At 60.7% G+C, this 20,190-nt stretch overlaps 1 protein-coding gene across 1 annotated transcript; it reads left to right on the plus strand.

Moving 5' to 3' along the window:
- Positions 1–410: 410 nt before the first annotated feature.
- PPP1R9B (protein phosphatase 1 regulatory subunit 9B) lies at positions 411–16,326 on the plus strand. Its single transcript, XM_060080524.1, has 10 exons — positions 411–2,312; positions 6,356–6,488; positions 7,796–7,916; positions 9,803–9,907; positions 10,948–11,083; positions 11,628–11,780; positions 11,891–11,944; positions 14,464–14,693; positions 15,028–15,124; positions 15,328–16,326. Exons 1-10 carry the CDS (start codon positions 939–941, stop codon positions 15,379–15,381), a joined length of 2,457 nt encoding a protein of 818 aa, XP_059936507.1. The 5' UTR covers positions 411–938; the 3' UTR covers positions 15,382–16,326.
- Positions 16,327–20,190: the final 3,864 nt, after the last annotated feature.

Consider the following 20,190-nt stretch of genomic DNA (forward strand, 5'->3'; position numbering starts at 1 on the left):
TGAAGGAAATGATCCTTTGCCCCTCTCCACTATTCTCCCTCCACACCTCGGGGAGAGGAGGGCCACACTGAGACCACAGTGGTTGGATTGCCAACCCCCAATATTTAGTGGGAGTGCGGTTATGTGGGTTGTGAAAAGCCACAGTCAGAGGTTGGGATGGAAGGGTTGAAGTGTACAAGCCAGCGTCTGGGGTCAGTGGAAGACTGTGGCGAGGCAAGGGCAGGGGAGGGGAATACAATCGCGTGGAGGGGAAGGGGAGGGCTCACAGGCACCGGGCCCGGAAATCCGATCCCTTTAGGACCCAGAGGTGCCAGTCCCCAGCGGCGGCTGCGAGAAGGGCAGCCGCTCGGTCTCCGGCAGCCGCCGCTCCGGCAGAGCCAGAGAAAGACCGAGGCTCGGGGCGCGGGGGGGAGGGAGGGAGGGAGGGTAGTACAGCGGCGGAGCGGCCCGGGCCGGCCGAGCAGCCATGGGCGCCCTGGTGCCGGGCCCCCCAAGAGCCAAGGCCCCCGGCCGGGGTTGGGGGTGCCGGGGCTACCAGCCCCGCTGACACCGCCTCGGACGATGTGAGCCGGCGCCTCCGCTGCTGCTTCGCGGGCAGGGCTCGCAGTCCCACCGGCCCCGGCCGCCGCTCTTCTAATTTGGGTGGGGGCGACCGTTCCAGGCCGCTCGGTCTTTGGTAGAGGGGCTGGCTGTCTTTGGCAGCTTGACTGGGGGAGGCGACCCACACAGGGCTCTCGGAGATATTTTTTCCTTTTTTTTTTTTTTTTTTTTTAAAGCGAGGTTAACTGTTTTGGGCAGCTTGGTTTTGGGGGGAGGCTAAAAAAGGCCTTTCGGGGTTCCTTTTCTCTGGGGGAGGGGGCGGTGGTCCCGACTTGGCCAGCCGCCTGTTGGAAGGGGGGAGCGGGAAGCGTGGGGATGAGAACCCGGCTCCCCCCACTATGATGAAGACGGAGCCGCGGGGGCCCGGAGGTCCCCTCCGGAGCGCTTCCCCGCACCGCAGCGCCTACGAGGCGGGCATCCAGGCTCTGAAGCCGCCCGACGCGCCCGGGCCAGACGAGGCACCCAAGGCGGCCCACCACAAGAAATATGGCTCCAACGTCCACCGCATCAAAAGTATGTTCCTGCAGATGGGCACGACGGCGGGCGCGCCGGGCGAGGCGGGCGGCGGCGCGGGCCCCACTGAGGCCTTGCGGGCGCCCGAGCGCGGCGTGCGCCTGTCGCTGCCGCGGGCCAGCAGCCTAAACGAGAACGTGGACCATAGTGCCCTGCTGAAGCTGGGCACCAGCGTGTCGGAGCGCGTGAGCCGCTTCGACTCCAAGCCCGCGCCCTCCGCGCAGCCCGCGCCGCCGCCGCACCCGCCGTCCCGGCTGCAGGAGACGCGGAAGCTGTTCGAACGGAGCGTCCCGGCGGCCGCGGGCGGCGACAAGGAGGCCGCGGCGCGGCGGCTGCTGAGGCAGGAGCGCGCCGGCCTGCAGGACCGGAAGCTGGACGTCGTGGTGCGCTTCAACGGCAGCACCGAGGCGCTGGACAAGCTGGACGCCGACGCCGTGTCGCCGACGGTCAGTCAGCTCAGCGCCGTCTTTGAGAAGGCCGACTCGAGGACCGGCCTCCACCGCGGGCCGGGGCTGCCCAGGGCCGCGGCCGCCGGGGCGCCGCAGGTCAACTCGAAGCTGGTCAGCAAGCGGTCCCGGGTGTTTCAGCCGCCCCCGCCGCCGCCCGCCCCGTCGGGGGATGCCCCAGCCGAGAAGGAGCGCGGCCCCGGAGTGCAGCAGCCCCCGCAGCACCGCGTGGCCCCCGCCCGGCCGCCCCCCAAGCCTCGGGAGGTGCGCAAGATAAAGCCAGTGGAGGTGGAGGAGAGCGGGGAGTCGGAGGCCGAGGCGGCGCCCGCGGAGGTGATCCAGGCTGAGGTGACGGTCCACGCGGCCCTGGAGAATGGCAGCGCCTTGGCAACCACCGCCAGCCCCGCGCCCGAGGAGCAGAAGGCCCAGGCGGCCCCCGAGGAGGAGGCGGCGACCGTGGCGGCGCCTGAGAGAGGGGTGGGCAATGGCCGGGCCCTGGACGTGGCCCCCGAGGAGGTGGACGAGTCCAAGAAGGAGGATTTCTCGGAGGCGGACTTGGTGGACGTGAGCGCCTACAGTGGGCTGGGGGAGGACTCTGGGGGCAGTGCCCTGGAGGAGGACGACGAAGAAGACGAGGAGGAGGGTGAGCCCCCCTACGAGCCCGAGTCGGGGTGCGTGGAGATCCCTGGGCTTTCGGAAGAAGAGGACCCGGCCCCGAGCCGGAAGATCCATTTCAGCACGGCGCCCATCCAAGTAAGTGAACCCCCCTCCCCGTCCCCGCGCCGCCCCTGCCACGTGCACGCAGTCGCCCCCACCTCGCCAGCCAGCCGGGTTTGGCAGGCTGAGTCAAGCCCTGTCACCCAGCCCCCTTCCCAGAAGTTACCACCCTAAGCGGGGCGTGGGGGACTTCCAGCTGTTTGTCAGAGGGCGAAGGTTTTTAGGCCTGAGCCAGGGTGGCCTGCTCTGACCTGCCCTCAGGTTCCTGTGCCCGCTGCCCCGCCCAGCCCTGGGGCTCACCTGCCCTGCCCTGCGCGGGTCCTGGGGCACCTGCTTTCCCTTCCTTTCCCAGACCTTCGTCCTCCAGAGGCTGCCAGAGGCGTGGGCTTGGGTGGTGGGAAGGTGTGTCTGTGTATGTGTGTGTGCGTGTGTATCTGTGTCCTCAGGAGAGCCTCCCCACTTTGGTCCTTACCCCACTCTGGGCTGGAGGGGCCTGGGGAGCTTAGAAACACCCCTGCTTTCCCCCTGCACGAGAGCTGCATAGGGGGATGGAGGAGCTGGGGAACTTCCCAAAAGGAACGTGCAGTGGCCTGCAGCCCTTCCTCCAAAATGTCTGTAGCCCTCACCCCGACTTTACAGAACTGAAAGAGGGAAGCAGGTCTGTGAGGTTAGGCTGAGCTCGGGCCATGTGACTCGGGCCCTGTTCCCTGGGGTCTGTGCTGGGCCAGCTCCCGAGGTGGGGGTACAGGGTTCCACAGGGAGCAGGCACTTCCTGTGGTTTTTGAGGAGGCTCGGCCTTCCGAAGGGTATGGAGAAGAAGGGAGGGGGTGAGGCTGGGAAGCCCCCAGGTGCCTGGCAGCAGCCTCCTGCTTTTGCTCTTGGCCTTGGCAGGACCCAAGCGTTCTTGCCTCATCCTCTGGGTGCCCTGAAAGACGGATGGGAGCTGCCTCTTTTTTGGGGACTCAGCTGTGCGCACACACACACACACCCCCACTATTGGTGATTGGTTTGTGGGTTGTGCCAGTGCCCTGAGATCCTCGGGAGAACGTTGATGGTGAGATCCCTGGGAGAATGAAGAACCACAGCCCTCCTACTGCCCTCCATTCTCGGCTGGCACACTCAGCCTAAAGGCTCTTTTTCACCACGCCAGGCTCAGCTGTGCCCAACTCCAAGTCGGCTTCATGGGGGTGCCCAGGCCAAGGAAAGTCCAGCCTTTACCCCTCACCAGTCAAACCCTCATCTGTTTGACTGAAGTTTCCATAACTACTCCTGGACACTGAAGCCGCCCAAGTTTCCTCTCACCTGCCCCAGCATCTTAACTTCTGTTCCTCTCCCACCTCCACCCCAGGGGGCCTGAAAAGTGCTACTCCCCGCCTGGGCCAGCCCCTTTCCCCAGCTGTGACCTCACAAGCCCTTTCCCCTCCCCTCTCCTCTTCTGAAGGTGCTGGCATCCTGGAGGGAGAGAATTGAAGATTATGGGGTGTTTCTTGGGACACTGAGGACAGGTGGGGACCACTGAGGCGGTCAGGACCTCCCCCATCACCACCACCGGCAGTTCTGAGCTGTCTGATCCCCTCAGTTGGAGTTTGGTCTTTCAGTCCTGGGCCTCTGACTATCTATATTTGACACCTTACCCTGATTTTTGGGTAAAAAATAGCACATGATTTGGAACAGTGCTCTCTGACTCCCTGGTGACTGTTGCTCGCCTGTGTGTGGGAGCCTGTGGTGTGTGGTGCCGCCTGTGCGTGTCTGACTTTTGACCTTACTGGGAATTTCCTCCCTACCCCCACCCCCGGTTTTTCCGTCTCTTTGCCGCGCCCCCTGCATTGATACTAAGTCCAGGTCTTGTGCCCCTTGGATGACCCAATTGTTGCCTCTATGGAGGCTTCTGCTGAGGACAGAGAGCTCCGTTCCACACTGTCACCTGGAGAGGGGGACTGGGTCCAGGGCCCTGAGATAGGCTGGGCACATGGGGGTGGGCAGTGGTGAGTGGTGGTCTGGGACCTCTGAGCCTGAGGCCTGCGTTTCCTGCAGGGGGCGGACAGGCTGTGTGGTGGAGGGTGTGTGTGTGTGTGTGTGTGTGTGTGTGTGTGTGTGTGTGTGTGTGTGTGTGTGTGTGTGTGTGTGTGTGTGTGTGTGTGTGTGTGTGTGTGTGTGTGTGTGTGTGTGTGTGTGTGTGTGTGTGTGTGTGTGTGTGTGTGATTGCGTGTGTGTGTGTGTGATTGCGTGTGTGTGTGTGATTGCGTGTGTGTGTGTGTGTGTGTGTGATTGCGTGTGTGTGATTGCGTGTGTGATTGCGTGTGCTGACGCAATGGGGGGCGGGCGGTTTTTCTTGACCCAGGCCACCACATACACTGGGGGATGAAGGGACCATCTCTGCTGGAGTAGAGGGTGAGGGTCAAAGGGACTCAGATATAAAAGGGGGCCAAAGCCAGTTTGCCGGCTCTAGGCACACAGCAGCCCCTGTCCCAGGGCCTGGGGCATTTGTGCAGAGGGGACAAAGTCTCAGTAACCCACCCGCCAGTCTCATCCCGCCCTGTCACAGGCTAACCCCCATGACCTTGGGCAGCGGACCTGGCATCTTGCACTCTGTGTGGATGAGGTAGCCCGTCCCTCCCAGGAGCCTGGGGCTGCTGACCAGGTGTCAGGGGGGCAGTCGACTACTGCACAATCGACAAGGAGCTTTTAAGGGTTTGTGCTCAACTTTCTCTGATGCTGTGAAGTTGAGGGCAGTGAGTTAAGTGACCACGTGGACTCCTCCAGCTAGGAGCCCCCTTGTGGGAGTGGTGGGGCTTCGGGGGGGGTGGGTGGCACCAAACCAAGGCTGAGACACAAGAGTGCCGCTGCCAGCCTGGGTGTCCGTGGAGCCTGCTCCTGGAGGAGTGGGGCCCTGGCAGGGGCTTTGGGGGAGACGGTGCCCCACTCCAGCTGCTCAGGCCTCAGGCCCAGCCATCTGATGGAGCTGCTGACACCCTTCGTCGCCCCCGCTTGGCTCCGAGTGGTGCCAGCCTGTCGCCGCAGGCAGTGAAGCAAGGACACGTCATGGTACCCCAAATGGTGCTCATTAACCTCCCACCAGGGGCACCCTGCCTGGGCCCAGAATTAGGTCCTCCTGCAGAGCCCTTGTCCTACCTTCTCTGTTCTTTGGAGGAGGGTCAGGCTGGGGAATTTCCCTTTCTGCTGAAAGACAGCAGAGGGGTACAGGGGACAATAAGGCCAGGTTCGCTGTGGACAGTGTCAGAGGCTGCCACCTTCCTGCTCTCCTTGCTTTCTGCAGGGCACTGGGCCCAGAGCCTCTGCCCAGGCCTCCTAGTGCCCTGGGGATAAGGGTTGTACCTCAGAGAGCTGACTGAGGTTCTAGAGGGAGACTGAGGCCTGGCTGTGCAGGCAAGGCCATAGGGGCTCCTCTGGCCGCCCTTTCTCCATGGGGGTAGAGGTGGTCCTTCCCGCCTCCCTCCTCCACCCTGGCCTCCACTTCAGGTTCAGGTCGGCTGGGTCCTGGGTGCCCCTCTGCCTCTTTCTGCCCCTCTCTCTCCTCCCTTCCCCCTCCCTGCGTCTCCACTCCCGCCCCCCACACACATCTGGCCTCCTCCAGCACCTCCTTCACTCTTTCCCCTCTTCCCCTCTTCTACTCAACCTGTCCCTTTCTCTCTCCTGCCGTCTGTGTCCATGTCCACCCTCGCCTCTGTCTGGGACAGGGGCTGTCTGTCGATCTCTCTCTGACCTGGGCACCTGGGTTCCTGAGTGTGACAGTTTCTCCGGCATTGACCTTCCTTGCCTACTCCAGTTGGCCACGCTCATGTGGTCGGAGCTGCAGGGGAGTCATGGTGTGGATGGGGCAAGGCTGGGTCCCCTTCTCTCTTGCCCCACAGTTCCGGCACTAGAAGGGCCCCCACTCTGAGCTGGGGTCATTGTGGGCTGGGGGAGGCCTCATCTCAAGGGAGATGTCTGGGGGTGGGAGAGGCCTGTGGCAGGAGGGGAGCGCGGTGGGTGGCGCAGCCTGCCCTCTGGGCTTATCCTCTCGCCGGTTTAGCGCTCGCCCTCCTGTGGGCTCCTCTGACAGGCGGCCTCCTCCCCAGGTGTTCAGCACCTACTCCAACGAGGACTATGATCGTCGCAACGAGGACGTGGATCCCATGGCGGCCTCTGCTGAGTACGAGCTGGAGAAGCGGGTGGAGAGGTTGGAGCTGTTCCCTGTGGAGCTGGAGAAGGGTGAGCCAGGCCCCCTGGGCCTCCTCCCTCGTGCCAGCTTCCGCCCTGGACCCTCAGGCGCTTCCACAGAGACGGTCTGCTTCTCCCTGTAACTGGGCCTCTGGCAGAGCCCCACAGCCCCACAGACTCAGCCCAGCCCAAGCTCCTACCACCACCACCCCTGTCATGCCGCACTATGTGCCCTGAAGTCATCAGGCCCCCCGGGAGCGCTGTGGGCTGGGTCCTGGGCTGTGTGGGCCAAGCCTTGATGGGAGAGCGACGGTGGAGGTGGGGGGCAGGCCTGGGTGGAATGGTCACGTCTAACTACGTCCTTATGTACAGTGAGGGGGCCGGGAGAAGAAGGGAGGGGCCGCTCTAACAGCATTTAACAGGAGACCTGACCAGACTCGGGGGGATCCCCAAGGAAGTGATGCTTGAGCTGAGCTCTGAAGAGGAGATCAGGGGAGCGTGTGGGAGAGAGGAGAGACCTGGTGGATTCCGAGGGTGGGAGAAGACAAGGCCTTGTAGACCACTTCTTTCTGAGATGGACCGGAAGTCTTGCAAGGCCTGGGAAAGGTATTCTAGAGAGACCGCACCAGGCTGTGCTGTGGGGTGAAGGGTTATAAGTGGATGGAGAGGGGCCACTGTGGTGTGGACAAGATGATGGCCACGCAGGAAGTGGATGAGCCACTTGAGAGGTTCTTGGAAGGTGGGATCGGCAAGATTCGGTGGTTACTTGGCTTCCACAGAGGCTATGAGGGGGCGGGAGGAATGCAGGTGACTCCCAGGCCCCATGAAGGAGTGGCAGACAGGAAAAGCCTGTCTGTGGGGGAAGATCATGAGTTTGGATGTCAGAAGCCCGTTCGACAGGCGGGGGCAGCTGTGGAGAGAGGAGTGGGTCTAGGGGGAGGCAAAAGCAGGAGGTCTTGAATTATAAAGGCTGTGAGCAGGGATGGGACTGACTGCTTAGGGAGGGGAAGATCATCCCCATCGTGGCTCCCTCACTGGTCCTGTGGCCAGCACACACCTGCGTCTGCATGCAGACAGTACCCCTCAGCACGCCCTGCTGCCCGTCTGTTCTTCGCATGGGGCGGAGGGCAGCCAGTGACCCAAGGGCATCCTAGTTGGCTTGGCAGAGAAGCGGTGCACAGATCCATGTCCCTCCCCAGGTGTGGGGCCTCCCCACGTGGAGGCTGCTGCTTGAGGTGAGGCCATACCTCAGCGTGAGGGCAGGGGTGGGGAGTCTCTCACTCTGTCCCCTGCGAGCCCCAGGCTGGAGCTCCTCTCCCCACCCCCCTACCTGCTTCTCATCACCCTCTGCTTCACAGATTCCGAGGGCCTGGGCATCAGCATCATTGGCATGGGGGCCGGGGCAGACATGGGCCTGGAGAAGCTGGGCATCTTTGTTAAGACTGTGACCGAAGGCGGTGCGGCCCATCGGGACGGCAGGTACCGCCTCCCCTTCCCTGATCAGCCACCATCTGTGGGGCGGGCCACTGGGCGAGGGCGGCAGGCCGCTACCTGTGTGGGGCTCAGATGCTCGTGGAGCACTACCGTGCCAGGTGCTGGTCCAGGCCCTGGGGGCGCAGTGAACAGAACAGACGGAGCGCTCGCCCTCATGGCGCTTGCATGCTAGGAGGCTATGTGTAGGTGCTGTGTGTCCTGGTTTTGAGTGTGTGTTGGGCCATGGTGAGAGCACGGGTGTGCAGGCTCTGTCCTAGTGGAGTACCTGTGAGCTTTGTTTTCGTTTAGCAAACACTGATCCTCTGACACTGTTGTAGGGCTGGTGCCAGGCGCTGGGGAGTCAGTGTTGAGGCCTTGCCCTCGGGAAGCATGTAGGGTAGTGAGGCAGATGGATGAATAGTGGATACGCAGAAGATGGTGAAACAGAGAAAAATACAGGGTGCCACTAAAGCCTAAAACAGGAGGGCTTGACCTCTCTGGGCACCAGGGCAGTCTTCCTGGAGGAAGTGATGTTGGAGTTGAGACCCGAAGCATGAGCAAGAGTTAGCTAGGCTGAGGGAGCGGGGCATGCAAGGCATTGCAGGCAGGGCCCCGAAAGCAGGCAGGTATGGCTGGAGCTAGAGACCACGAGGGATCAGGTGTGTGGTGAGGCTGGAAGAGCCAGTGGGGGCGTGCCAGGGAGGGTGCTGCTTCTAGCCTGTGTGCCTATGCTTGGCCTCTGAGGCTGGAGGGTGTGAGTTCTGTGGGTCAGAGGGCTCAGGAAGACCCCCTGGAGTTATGGGCAGCCCAGTGACCCCTCTGGAGCCTCTCTACTGTGTGTGGATTGCAGGGGGGGAGTGGGAACAGCTGTAGGGCACCCCTGGGTTATTATAAATTAAAGGTTGATATCAGGGGTACCTTGTGGTACCTCTAAGCAGAGACCCCTCCACGTGACAGAGGTGAGTCAGTGTCCTTGTGAGGACTGGGGTCATGATGCTGGAGGTGGGGTTGCCTCATTCAGGGAGCTTCTGTCTGCTGCGGCCCAGGTGGCATGGCGGGCTAGGGTTGGGGGGGTCAGAGAATAGGAAGGAAGGCCATCCCTGCTCTTCCACTTACCCCCTCATTTGAACTTTCCAGAGCCTTTCCCATGGTCTCTTGTTGGCCGGGTGGGGAGTGTGTGTGCATGTGAGAGTGTCCCCACATGGGGCGTGTTGGTTTGAGCTGTTTACAGTAGGCTGCCTCCTCCATTTCTGTGTGGGAGCCCTGCGAGGAGGCCTGGCCCTCAGCGGGGAGGTGGGAGTGGAGGAAGGAGGTGGCCGAGGGTCCTTCCCACGCTTTCATCCCCCTCAACGGCCAGTCTGGACCACCCCCATCTCTCTCCTTGTGTGGAGAACAGGGGCTTCCAGCACCACAGCTGGAGCGTGTTGGGGGCTGTGGACCTGTATGGGGGCAGGGGGTGACCCTGTGGGACTGTGTGTGAACACAGGTCTCAGGCATTTGGAGGAAATCTGCGGACTCAGGTCTGCACGGAAATGGATGTATAAGAGGGCTGTGTGTTACGTGTGTGCTGCAGGCCCTTGCTGGCGTGCATGGCCGTGATGAGCTCTGTGGATGTCACACGGGTCTGCCGAGTGTGGTGGAGGAGGGGAAAGAGCTGTGCTTGCCCCCATTCCTGGTCCTGGGTGCCTGTGTCTGGTGTGCTTGCCTGGGTCTCACTGCCCATGGGCCTGGCTGATACCTGGTCCTCCGGCCTCATGCATCTTACGCAGGTAGACAAAGTACCGGGTCCCTGCGGGGACTGAGCCTCGAGTTACTGATGGGAGGGGGGCCACGTCTACCCCAGCCGCACAGTTCACCTCGTGAGCCCCCCTAACCAGTGTCACCTGCCTTAGGATCCAGGTGAATGATCTCCTGGTGGAAGTGGATGGAACAAGTCTGGTGGGAGTGACCCAGAGCTTTGCAGCCTCCGTGCTCCGGAACACCAAGGGCCGTGTGCGGTGAGGCCCGGGAGGGTGGGGGCGGTGGGCAGCGGGAGCAGACAGGAGGCCCAGCCCTCATCTGGCCACTTTGCCCAGCTGCCCACGCCTAGCTAAGACTCTGGGTGGCCCAACTTACAGAGAAGCTTTCACCACCTCCCTGTCAGAAGGAACTGCTGTGTGCATATCCCCTGCCCTGTCTGCCTTCACATCTCTAGCCCCTGCCTGCTGCTAGCCACCAGCACTCAGGCTTCAAGGCCCGTTGTCCACCATGCCTCCAAACTGGCCTCTTGGGCTTATTCTCCTTTCTCCCCGCCTGTCCTGACTCATTCACTGAAGATCCAAGACACGCAGGGAGAATGCCAGCCAAGTTGCCGTTTATCCCTCCCTCCCCTCTAGCCTGGTGATGCCTGTGAAGACTCTCCTCCCTGGGTCTGTCAATTAAAGGGGTTGGGTTAGAAGCTCCCGATGTTCCTCTCTGGCATAACGTTCAAGGACCACCACTCCCTGCCCTCTCCAAGAGGGGCACTGTCCCCAGCAAAGGGTGGTAGAGAAACAGGATGTGGGTGGCCACGGAGAGGAGGGGCTGGTGCCTGGAAGTTCCACTATTTCCTCTCCATCCTAATCTCTAGTTGCCATCATCCCGCCCCTTCCTGAAGCTCGGGGCCTTGGAGTGCGCACAAGACACCCGTCTACAGCCCCAGGGTCAGCTTCGCCAGTCCCCTGCCTCGTTTTCTCCCGTGTGGTGGGGGAAGAGCTCCTACGCTGGCACCTCCCCGACTCCTGTCCCCTGCAGCCTAGCCTGAAGTTTGGCCGACATCTCCCCTCCCCGCAAACTGGCCAGAAGGGCTAGTGGGCCTCTGCTGCTCCTGGGAGGGAAACCCAATCAGGGCCCCCTGCTCCCCCATTCATTATTAACACTCTGCAGTCTCTGGACTCAGTTCTTTCATTTCACCTCCCTGGGAGGACCTGGATGTGGAGAGGGGAGTACCAGCGGGGAGGACGGTGGCACTTGCCAGCCAAGGACAGAGACAAAGGGAACGATGCTGGTGCTTCTGCAGATTTATGATTGGCCGGGAGCGGCCGGGTGAGCAGAGTGAGGTGGCCCAGCTAATTCAGCAGACCCTGGAACAGGAGCGGTGGCAGCGGGAGATGATGGAGCAGAGATACGCCCAGTACGGGGAGGATGACGAGGAGGTAGGGACTCCGCCTGGCTGGCAGCGTCCTCGCCCCCTGGTGGCTTGATGGAGTGTTATAGCCGTCCTCTGCCTCTGCCACTTTCCAGGCCTCGTGAAGAACCCCAGAGCAACGCTCCTAGCCTGGGGGAGCCCCCAGTCTGAGGGAGGCGATGCAGACCTTTCCCTTAAAGAACCTCTAGTCTGATGGAAGAGTCACACCCTCTGTCTTCAGAAAGCCTTCCTGGTCCTACAAGAAAAACGTAGTTCCCTCTAAGAGCCCCCACTATGAGGGGACCTAGTCTGAGGAAGGAGACAGTCCAGACCTCAGGGGACCTGCTGTGTGAGGGGGAAAGCAGAGGCTGTTTCTTCAGGGCTCTCAGTCTTACAGGGGAATTACGCCTGTCTTCTGGGGACTCTCCAGGCTGTTGGGGGTAGACACAAACCATGCCCCTGGGTGGCCCCCAGTCTGACATGGGCAGGCTGCTGCTGGCCTAGGCCCCAGTCCTCAGGGCTGAGGGAGGTTGTGGTGGGCAGGGTGCACAGCCTCCTGTCTCCCTTCGCAGACAGGAGAATACGCCACTGACGAGGATGAGGAGCTGAGCCCCACGTTTCCGGGTGGCGAGATGGCCATCGAGGTGTTCGAGCTGGCAGAGAACGAGGATGCCTTGTCCCCTGTGGACATGGAGCCTGAGAAGCTGGTGCACAAGTTCAAGGAGGTGGGCAGAGGGGTCCCTGGGCTGGTGGAAGGCAAGGGCAGGCTGGTATCCAGCCCCGCAGTACTGCCTGCCCCAGCCCGAGCTGAGTGTCTGCGCCCCTGCCCCCACAGCTCCAGATCAAGCATGCTGTGACTGAGGCAGAGATCCAGCAGCTGAAAAGAAAGGTAAGAGCGGCGGGGAGTGGGGGCGGGGCGCTGGGGGAACAACCCCTCCACCCTCACACTGCACACGCCGGCCCTTGCCCCCCACCCACAGGTGCGTGCAGAACCAGCTGCTCTGAGGTGAGGGAGGGTAGTGTTAAGAGCGCAAGCTCTGGACCCATCTCTCCACCACTCACTTGCTGCTCTGGGTCTCATCCTCCTCACCTGTAAAATGGGTTGATAACAGTGCCAACACCATAGGATCACTGTGAGGATAAAATAGAATAATACGCGTAAAGTCCTTAGTACAGTACATAATAGGTGCTCGATAAAAAGTTGCGCTATTGGCCGTCAGCAGTCTCACAGCTGAGCGTGGACGTCTTCACGTTCACACAGTCCCACACGTGTCCTCTGTATACAAGCCCAGTGGTAAACGTAAACCATCCAGAGATCCGTGCACCAGCCCCGAACCCAGGCACATGGTACCCACAGACTCACCCAGACACCTTCTTTGCTCAGACATAACACGGGGACAACGGACCCATGCTTCACATGGCAATACCTCTGTGTCCGTCTGCTGTGTCCGTCCGCTGCGAGACACAAGAAGAGTCACAGGACATGCGCATTCTCACAGATGCTGATGCTGCCGGATGGTGCGCACACGTGATATCTACAAACACACATATGTGCTAGGTACAGACACCCACACAAGCACACTGGGTGCCAACACCCTCACAGGCATGGATACACAGACTTCTGATACACAGTCTGTACTGGGTCCCTGCTGGGCCTGGACATTAGGAGTCCCAGTTCCCTTCGGGCTTCCAGTGTGGCAGGGAGAGGCGGGGGCACGTAGGGACTGTGCAGACATGGTGCACCCAGGTACACACAGGTGCGCTCCCATATCTGGGCTTAGAGCAGCACACCTGGAGAGAGGAGAGTGTGAAGCTGAGCCCCAGGGGGAGGGCAGGGTTTAGATGACTGAGGCAGAGGAAGGGCATTCCTGGCAGGGAGACCAGCGTGAGCTTGGAGGCTGGCTTTGGAAGGAGGCCCACAGGCTGTGGCAGCTGTTCCTGTGGGGCAGAAGTGGGAGACAGCTGGACTGCCAGGGTGGGCTACGCTTGCAGTGTCCTGACACCCCGCTAAGGGCTCCAGCCTTGATTCTTTGGCCACAGCCATGAGGGGGAAGGTCACTGCGGACAAAGTGGGAGGCATGAGGGTGAGCAGGACTTGGAGGCCGGCGAACCAGTTAGAAGCCCGGGTGATGTCCTGGCAGGGATGGGCAGGGCTGCCCAGGGCACAGGCAGAGGGAATGGATAGGAAGGGCGGGTTTGAGTTGCATTTTCTAGGGTGCGGTGGCAGGCCATGCTCCTGGGTAGATGCAGAGCATGAAGCGGGGGAACTGCTGGGCGCCTTCTGGGTGCTCAGCACCGGCTAGTGCCTGCGACGGGCAGAAGCAGATGTGATCCTTGCCCTTGTGCAGCTTAGAGCCTGCGCACCGACACTGGTATCATAGAAGCTGACACGGGCTCTAGGGGAGAGGACAGGGCCGCTGAGCTCCTAGAGCCGGCAGAGCCTGATGCAGCCGGGCTGGGTGTGGGCCGTGCTGTCAGAGGGGAATCACGGGAGACTTCTTGGGAAGTGAGGCACTAAGCAGAGGGCCTGAGGGTGAGCTAGTGGGAAATGACGAGGCAGTGGGAGGGTAGGTGTGGGCATCCCAGGCACAGGGAACAGCGAGGCAAAGGCCCTGCGGCAAGAGGGAATGTGGCAGGTCTGAGGATGTGCAGGAAGGCCCCTGTGGTTGGGACACAGAGGGCAAGGGGTGCTTGCAGCCAACGAGGTTTGAGGGGCAGGCGGTGGGGCTTGAAGCTGAGCGCGGGGGTGGCAGGGAGATGATGGCACCTTTGGACGGGGGTGGGCTAGTCAGCAAAGGAGGAGTCGGTTTGTGTGGGTGGGGGCAGGGTGCCTCTGAGGAGCTGGGAGTGAATTTGGGCTGGAGACGCAGGGCTCAGTACACAGAGGTGGTGAAGGAGGTGAGTGGAGAGAGAACAGAGTCCCCAGGACTGGGCTGTGGGCGCTGGGAAGTCTGCACTGGGGTGGCCAGGGAGCTGGGAGAGGAGCCAGGACTGTTGAGGAAGCCACAGAAGCCAGGGCTGCAGAGGGGATAGAGGGCAGTGGTGACCCTCCCCCGCCCTGTTCCTTTACCTCCACCGTCTCCCTGCAGCCCCTGTGAGCCTGGCAAGGAGGGAATCGGTCCTGCTTTACAGATGGGAGGACTAAGGCTTAAGACAGAAGTGGCCTTACCCTAAGTCCCCGAGCTAATCAGCGACAATCCTGGGCCTCTGGCCTTCTAGGAGTGTGGCACGTGTCAGGGCCCCTGGCTGGGAAGGCTGGGGTGGTGGTCCCACCTCCTCCCTCTCCAGCTTTCGGTTCTCAGGCTCAGCCAAGGAGAGTCAGTAGTTGGGGGTCAGTGGGCTCCATATCTGCAGGAATCATCCAAAGACTCTGGCCCCCACCAACCCAGGGCTGTTTCTTCCTCTCAGCTGCAGAGCCTGGAGCAGGAGAAGGGGAGGTGGCGGCTAGAGAAGGCCCAGCTGGAGCAGAGTGTGGAGGAGAACAAGGAGCGCATGGAAAAACTGGAGGGCTACTGGGGCGAGGCCCAGAGCTTGTGCCAGGCTGTGGACGAGCACCTGCGGGAGACCCAGGCCCAGTACCAGGCCCTGGAGCGCAAGTACAGCAAGGCCAAGCGCCTCATCAAGGACTACCAGCAGAAGTATGTGGCTGGGGGCTGGGATTCCTGGGCCTCGGGAGGGCTGAGAGGCCTGTGGTGGCATTCCCGCCCCACCCCAGCCAAGTAGGGAGGCAAGGAGCACAGAGGTCGGAGGGCCCTATGGTGGGGATGCCTGGGTTTGTAATGACTGGGCGCCAGAGGCAACAAGCCAGGCCCCAGAGGCTTTGGGAAGAGCCGGGACCTCCTGACCGGAGAACAAGGAGCCAGCAAAAGCTGCCCAGGTGGAGCCGAGGACGGGGCTGGGGACCCTGAGACTCTCTGGGTGGAAGCCAGACCAGACACCCTTACCCACTGTCTGTCTCCCACTGGTACCCAGGGAGATTGAGTTCCTGAAAAAGGAGACGGCACAGCGCCGGGTTCTCGAGGAGTCAGAGCTGGCGAGGAAGGAAGAGATGGACAAGCTCCTGGACAAGGTAGGCCCAGGGGTGCCCTAGGGGCAGGCAGGAGCAGCAGCAGGTCGGCCCCCCTCGGGCACCCACCCTGTGGATCCTGCAGGGAGAGAGAGGAGTCATGCTGCTGCCTGGGAGCTCAGGGTCATGTCTCCTTCAGGGGGGCCCAAAGGGCAGGGACCATGCCCAGTGCCCGGGCCTGACTCCCTCTCCCCTTTGTTTTTCAGATCTCGGAACTGGAAGGAAACCTGCAAACACTGAGGAATTCCAATTCTACTTAACAGGAATCATTCCTTGACCGGACAATAATTAATCCCCTCCCACTGTCCTCCCTCCCCTGTCCTCAACACTTCACCCCGCCCCCTACCAGCCTGGGGACAGGTGCCCCGACTCCCCCACCCCTCCACCCCACCTCCCCCAGCTTCAGGGACCAGAGGGCCCATATTACAGGCCCCCTTAAGGTGGCCCGGGCAGACAGGTGGCTGGAAGGATGGCCTCCTTCTAGCCTTTGGGGCTGAGGCACAGAGGCCATGGGATGCCAAGGGCTGGCCTGGGTGGTGGATGGACACAAGGACCTGCAGACCAAACTGCCAGACTTTACAACCTCCAGCCTTTGTCTCTGGACTGGAAAGGGGCTGGGGGCTCTCCCAGCATCTCACCACCTGGAGGCTGCTCCCTGCTCATGGGGCTCCTAGGTGGCCCCTGGGCCTCGTAAGTCACTTGAGAGTCTACCTTCTTGACCATTCCCCGCTCCCCCGTCATTGTGCTGTTCTGTTGCATTCTGACCCTCCTGCTGGGAGGGGCTGCCTCTACACCTCTCCTCCCATCCCCGTCTGCCCTCCCAGGATGGGTGGGGTCTACCCAGAGCCTGGAGGCTGGGCCTGGACCTGCACTGATTTCTCCTGCATCCTTCGTGAAAAGGGGAGAGTCCAGGACACCTGATGCCCAGCCCCCCTTCCCGGGGCGGCAGCCCTCAGTTTCCCCTGTGCCTCCCGTCCCCCAGGTACCAAATAGCCATAGCCTCTTCCTGGAGCTGTTCCACGGCCTCTTTGGGGACCAGGTTTCCTGGCCAACCCTGGGAGTGAGAGGGAGGAGAGGAGGTCAGCTCAGGGGGCCTGGTTTTAGGCAAGGGGAACAGTTGTCACTGGAGAGCCAGGCCCTGTCCTGCCCTACGCAGGGCCGCACCTGGAAGCCTGGCACCAACATCGCAGAGATTCAGCCTCACCCCACCCACACCCACGGTTTTCCAGTGTTTTGACTGGAGGGCAAAATTTTACTGCTTTTCATCTTTTTGGAGACCAGGGCTGCCCTGCTGGCAGCCTGCTTTCTAAGTGAAGTCGACTCCGTTTCCCCACTTTAACCCCAAATTGGGGCTTGGACCAAGGGAGGTGAGACCCCCGGGACCCCAGGTCCCCTCCCCTTTCAGATTACATCTCGCATTTTGCCTCTTCCTCATGCCCCTGCCTCAGCCTGGGTTTTTGTTCTTTTTTTAAAAAAGCAACCCTTGTTCCATCCATCTCGGCTTTTCCTCGTCCCCTGTAAATAGACCATGCCATGGATCAGTATTTCTCAGCCCCCACTTCCTGCCCCCAGACGTGCGCCTACCCCCGAAGGAGCTGGCTGTCTCAGTGCCTGGGCCCATGCACTTCACCTCCTTGGCCTCAGCAGATGGAGGGGGCGGGGCTGGGGGAGCGGGGCCGTGGGGGGTGCTTCTGGTTTCTCCGGCCGGGGCCACCTCTGTCCCGCCTTCCACAGGACTGCGTCTCTGTATATAATATATATATGTATGTATTGTTCCCGGTTTTGTACGGACCGTGCCCTCTGTCAGGTCGTCCCCATAAAAGCAGCCCCCAGAGCCTTGCTGCGTGGTTTCTTGATTCGAAGTGGGGGTGGGGGCAGCAGTGCCAGTCGGAGCCCAGTGGTCTCCCACCAGTGCTACACCTCTGACCCTGAGGACCCTCGTTCCCACAAATTCTGTCTGCCACCATCCCCCGCCCCATCCCTCCGGGCAGGGCTGGGGGTTCTTTTTCAAGGTCTCTGATGGAAGTCAAAGGATGGGTTAGATATAGTAAGGTGAACCCTGAGTCCCTTCCCTGAGAAGTCTAACCTGATGGGGATACCCAGCCCCTAGTTTTCTGGAGGTGCAGCTGGGGGTGGGAGATGATATGTCAGAGCAATTTTGTCGCCAGGGTTCTAGAGACTCCCTCTGGCAGTAGCCAGAGAGGCCTTAAGTTGTCCTAGACCTCTGCTCTGTGCCAGCAGGTTTGGTTGCTAACTCACCAGCTCTAAAATACCAATGGGTCTGGGAGTCCAGATGCCAGGGTTCCAGGGACAAACTTTAGTGAAATCCCAGACAGAGATTAGAGCAGGGGGCAGTGGGGCCTCTCCTTGCTCTGGGAGCTGTGTGCTATGTGTGAGAAAAAAGTACAAGACACTTGTGTTCAGTGGCCTGGCCACCAAGAGGATTCTCACAGTCCCCTTTGCCCTAAAGAATGGAAGTCCCAACAGTAGGGCCCTTCAGAGTCACCTTGGTGGGTCCCTGACAAAACCCGAGATAAGTGGCCTCCACCAGAACTCCCAGGGGCAGTCAGCTCCTGTGGTGGCCACTCCCTTCTGGATGGCTCTTGTCACACAAGTCTCCTTCATGTCAAGCCAAATTCTGGCTTCGCACAGCTTCATTCCCCAAATCCTGGTTCTACACCTCAGGGCCATATATAACCAGTCCAGTTCTGCCACCCACTAAGAATCACCTGGCAACCTGGAGATGGTGGCCATGCCTCTCTAGGCATTTTCTCTTACAAGTGGATCTTCCTTGGAACACTGCCGGGAAGACAAATCCAGGTGGCTGAATCCCAGGATCAGAAACCACGAAACCACAAGGTCACAGGTCATATCTCCAGAGTTACAGGTGACTTGGGCCCTGCTCAGGCAACCTGGCCAAGAAGTCCCAAGGAGGACCTCCCTGGTGGCACAGTGGTTGAGAATCCGCCTGCCAATGCAGGGGACACGGGTTCGAGCCCTGGTCCGGGAAGATCCCACGTGCCGCGAAGCAACTAAGCCTGTGTGCCACAACTACTGAGCCTGTGCCCTAGAGCCCATGAGCCACAACTGCTGAGACTACGTGTTACAACTACTGACGCCTATGCGCCTAGAGCCTGTGCTCCGCAACAAGAGAAGCCACCGTGATGAGAAACCCGCGCACTGCAACGAAGAGTAGCCCCCACTCGCCACAACTAGAGAAAGCCCGCACGCAGCAACGAAGACCCAACGTGGCCAAAAATAAATTAAAAAAAAAAAAAAAAAAAAAAAGAAGCCCCAAGGAGTGAAGTGGCTGGATCTTCTTGGGTGGCGAGGCAGACGGGGGCGGTTGTGATGAGGGCGTCTGTTGATCTGACCAGAGCAGAGTATCCCGGGTGGGGTCCCGCCCCCATCTGTCCTGTGTATTAGGTGAGGGGCTTGCATCCCGTATGTTCCAGAAGGTGGAGTCCCTTTGGAAAGTAGCCCAAGTCAAAGCCTGAGTGTGGTGTGTGGCTGGGGATGGCGTGTGTAGCTCTGCAAGTTCCTCAGGCCTGGGAGGTGACTCACCTGTGAGCTGTGTCCATGTTTGGGGCTGGTCAAGTGGCCATGGGCAAGCCTGTGTGAGGCATTACCCCAGCCGCCCTGCCCCCTCCCCAGTTCTTAGGAGCTTGCGTGGGTTTGCCACCGCCCCAGCATTCGCCACAAGGGAGGGAAATCAGATGAGGGGAGTTTCCCAGCTCCCAGAAATTTAGGGGGTCCTCCTGGGTCCTATGGTCTATAGACACCCTCCCATAGAATGTGCCCCCAACATTGACATTACATGCCTATCATCTCCCCACTCCCTATGGGGGCTATATAATCAATCCCTCCTACCTACTCCAGCCTACCACCCAGATTTCACCAAGTGCCCACAAACTGTGATCCCCAAACACAGCCCCAATAAGACCTCCAGAGTCACCACTCCCTCCCCAGATCTCCACAGTCCAGCCAGCAACCCATGGCTGCCAGCAGATTCTAAAGACACCCAGAGATGTCAAAACTCCCATGATCTCATTGGATCTTCAGCCCCTAAAGGTTATGAATTCTGTCCTTACCTATGGTCCCAAGACCATCCGGGCTCAACATGCCACCTCCCAGAGCCCCTCAGAGGCCTGGGACTGCAGAGACTTTGGCCATCAGGGAACTCTGTCCCTACAGACTGCACGCCGCTCCCCTGAGCTCTGGACCCCCTTTGCCCAACCTCACCACCTGCTCTTGAACAAACAAAGGGGGTAACAGAAACACCTACCTCATGGGTTTATCGTGAGGGTGACATTCATCATCTGAGAAACGTGCCTAGCACAGTGCCTGGCACCCCCTGCACCATCTCGGGACCGCAGCTAAGAGCTGTTGGTTATTGTACTCCCTCCCCTGGCTGGCCTGCCACCCCCCCAGCTCACCGGGTCCAAGGCTGACCTCATCCCCCCCTGCCCCCTCCACCTACAGGGCCTCAAGCCAAGACCTGCGGTCATCTAGACCCCTCCTTCTCCCTCTGTGGCCAGCCAGGCCCCAAATCCTGTCCATTTCTTCAATTCTACATCCTTACTATTCCTCATCAGGATCTTTGATCTTCGTGCCCACTGCCATCACCTCTCAACAGCCTCATGAGTGGTGCCCCAGCCTTCAGGCAGCCTTCTCCAAAGGAGCCGAGGGGTTCTTCCTAAAATGCATATCAGAGCCCCTCACTCCTCTGTTACTTTTTCCCCTATGGCTGGTAGGATAAAGTGCAACCCCCCCCCATCCTTCATCTTCCTCTCCTTTCCTCCCTACCCCCACAAGTCCCACTAGCACTTCCACCCTGGCCTGGCCTACAGAAGTAGCCAACAGGTCACCTCCTCCAGGAATCCTCCTGGATCACTTCCACACACAGCCCCCGCCCCGATCCTCACCCGCCCCCAGGCGAGGCCTGGCCCCCTCTGGTGTGCTCTCCCCGCGCTGAAGTGTCCTCTGTGGACCAAGGCTCACAGCACCCGCTCTCTTGGGGGCCTCCCCACTCGTCTGTCCCCCTGACAACGCTGCGAGCCACGACGGCC

Source organism: Mesoplodon densirostris, chromosome 18, assembly GCF_025265405.1.
Source record: "Mesoplodon densirostris isolate mMesDen1 chromosome 18, mMesDen1 primary haplotype, whole genome shotgun sequence".
NCBI lineage: Eukaryota > Metazoa > Chordata > Mammalia > Artiodactyla > Ziphiidae > Mesoplodon > Mesoplodon densirostris.

Bases quoted from the DNA above. Each gene is read 5' to 3' on its own strand.
- PPP1R9B (XM_060080524.1), top strand. From the start codon at position 939: ATGATGAAGACGGAGCCGCGGGGGCCCGGAGGTCCCCTCCGGAGCGCT. The intron at 9,908-10,947 runs GTGAGGCCCGGG...GTGCTTCTGCAG, and splicing joins AACACCAAGGGCCGTGTGCG to ATTTATGATTGGCCGGGAGC. The intron at 15,125-15,327 runs GTAGGCCCAGGG...TTTGTTTTTCAG, and splicing joins TGGACAAGCTCCTGGACAAG to ATCTCGGAACTGGAAGGAAA.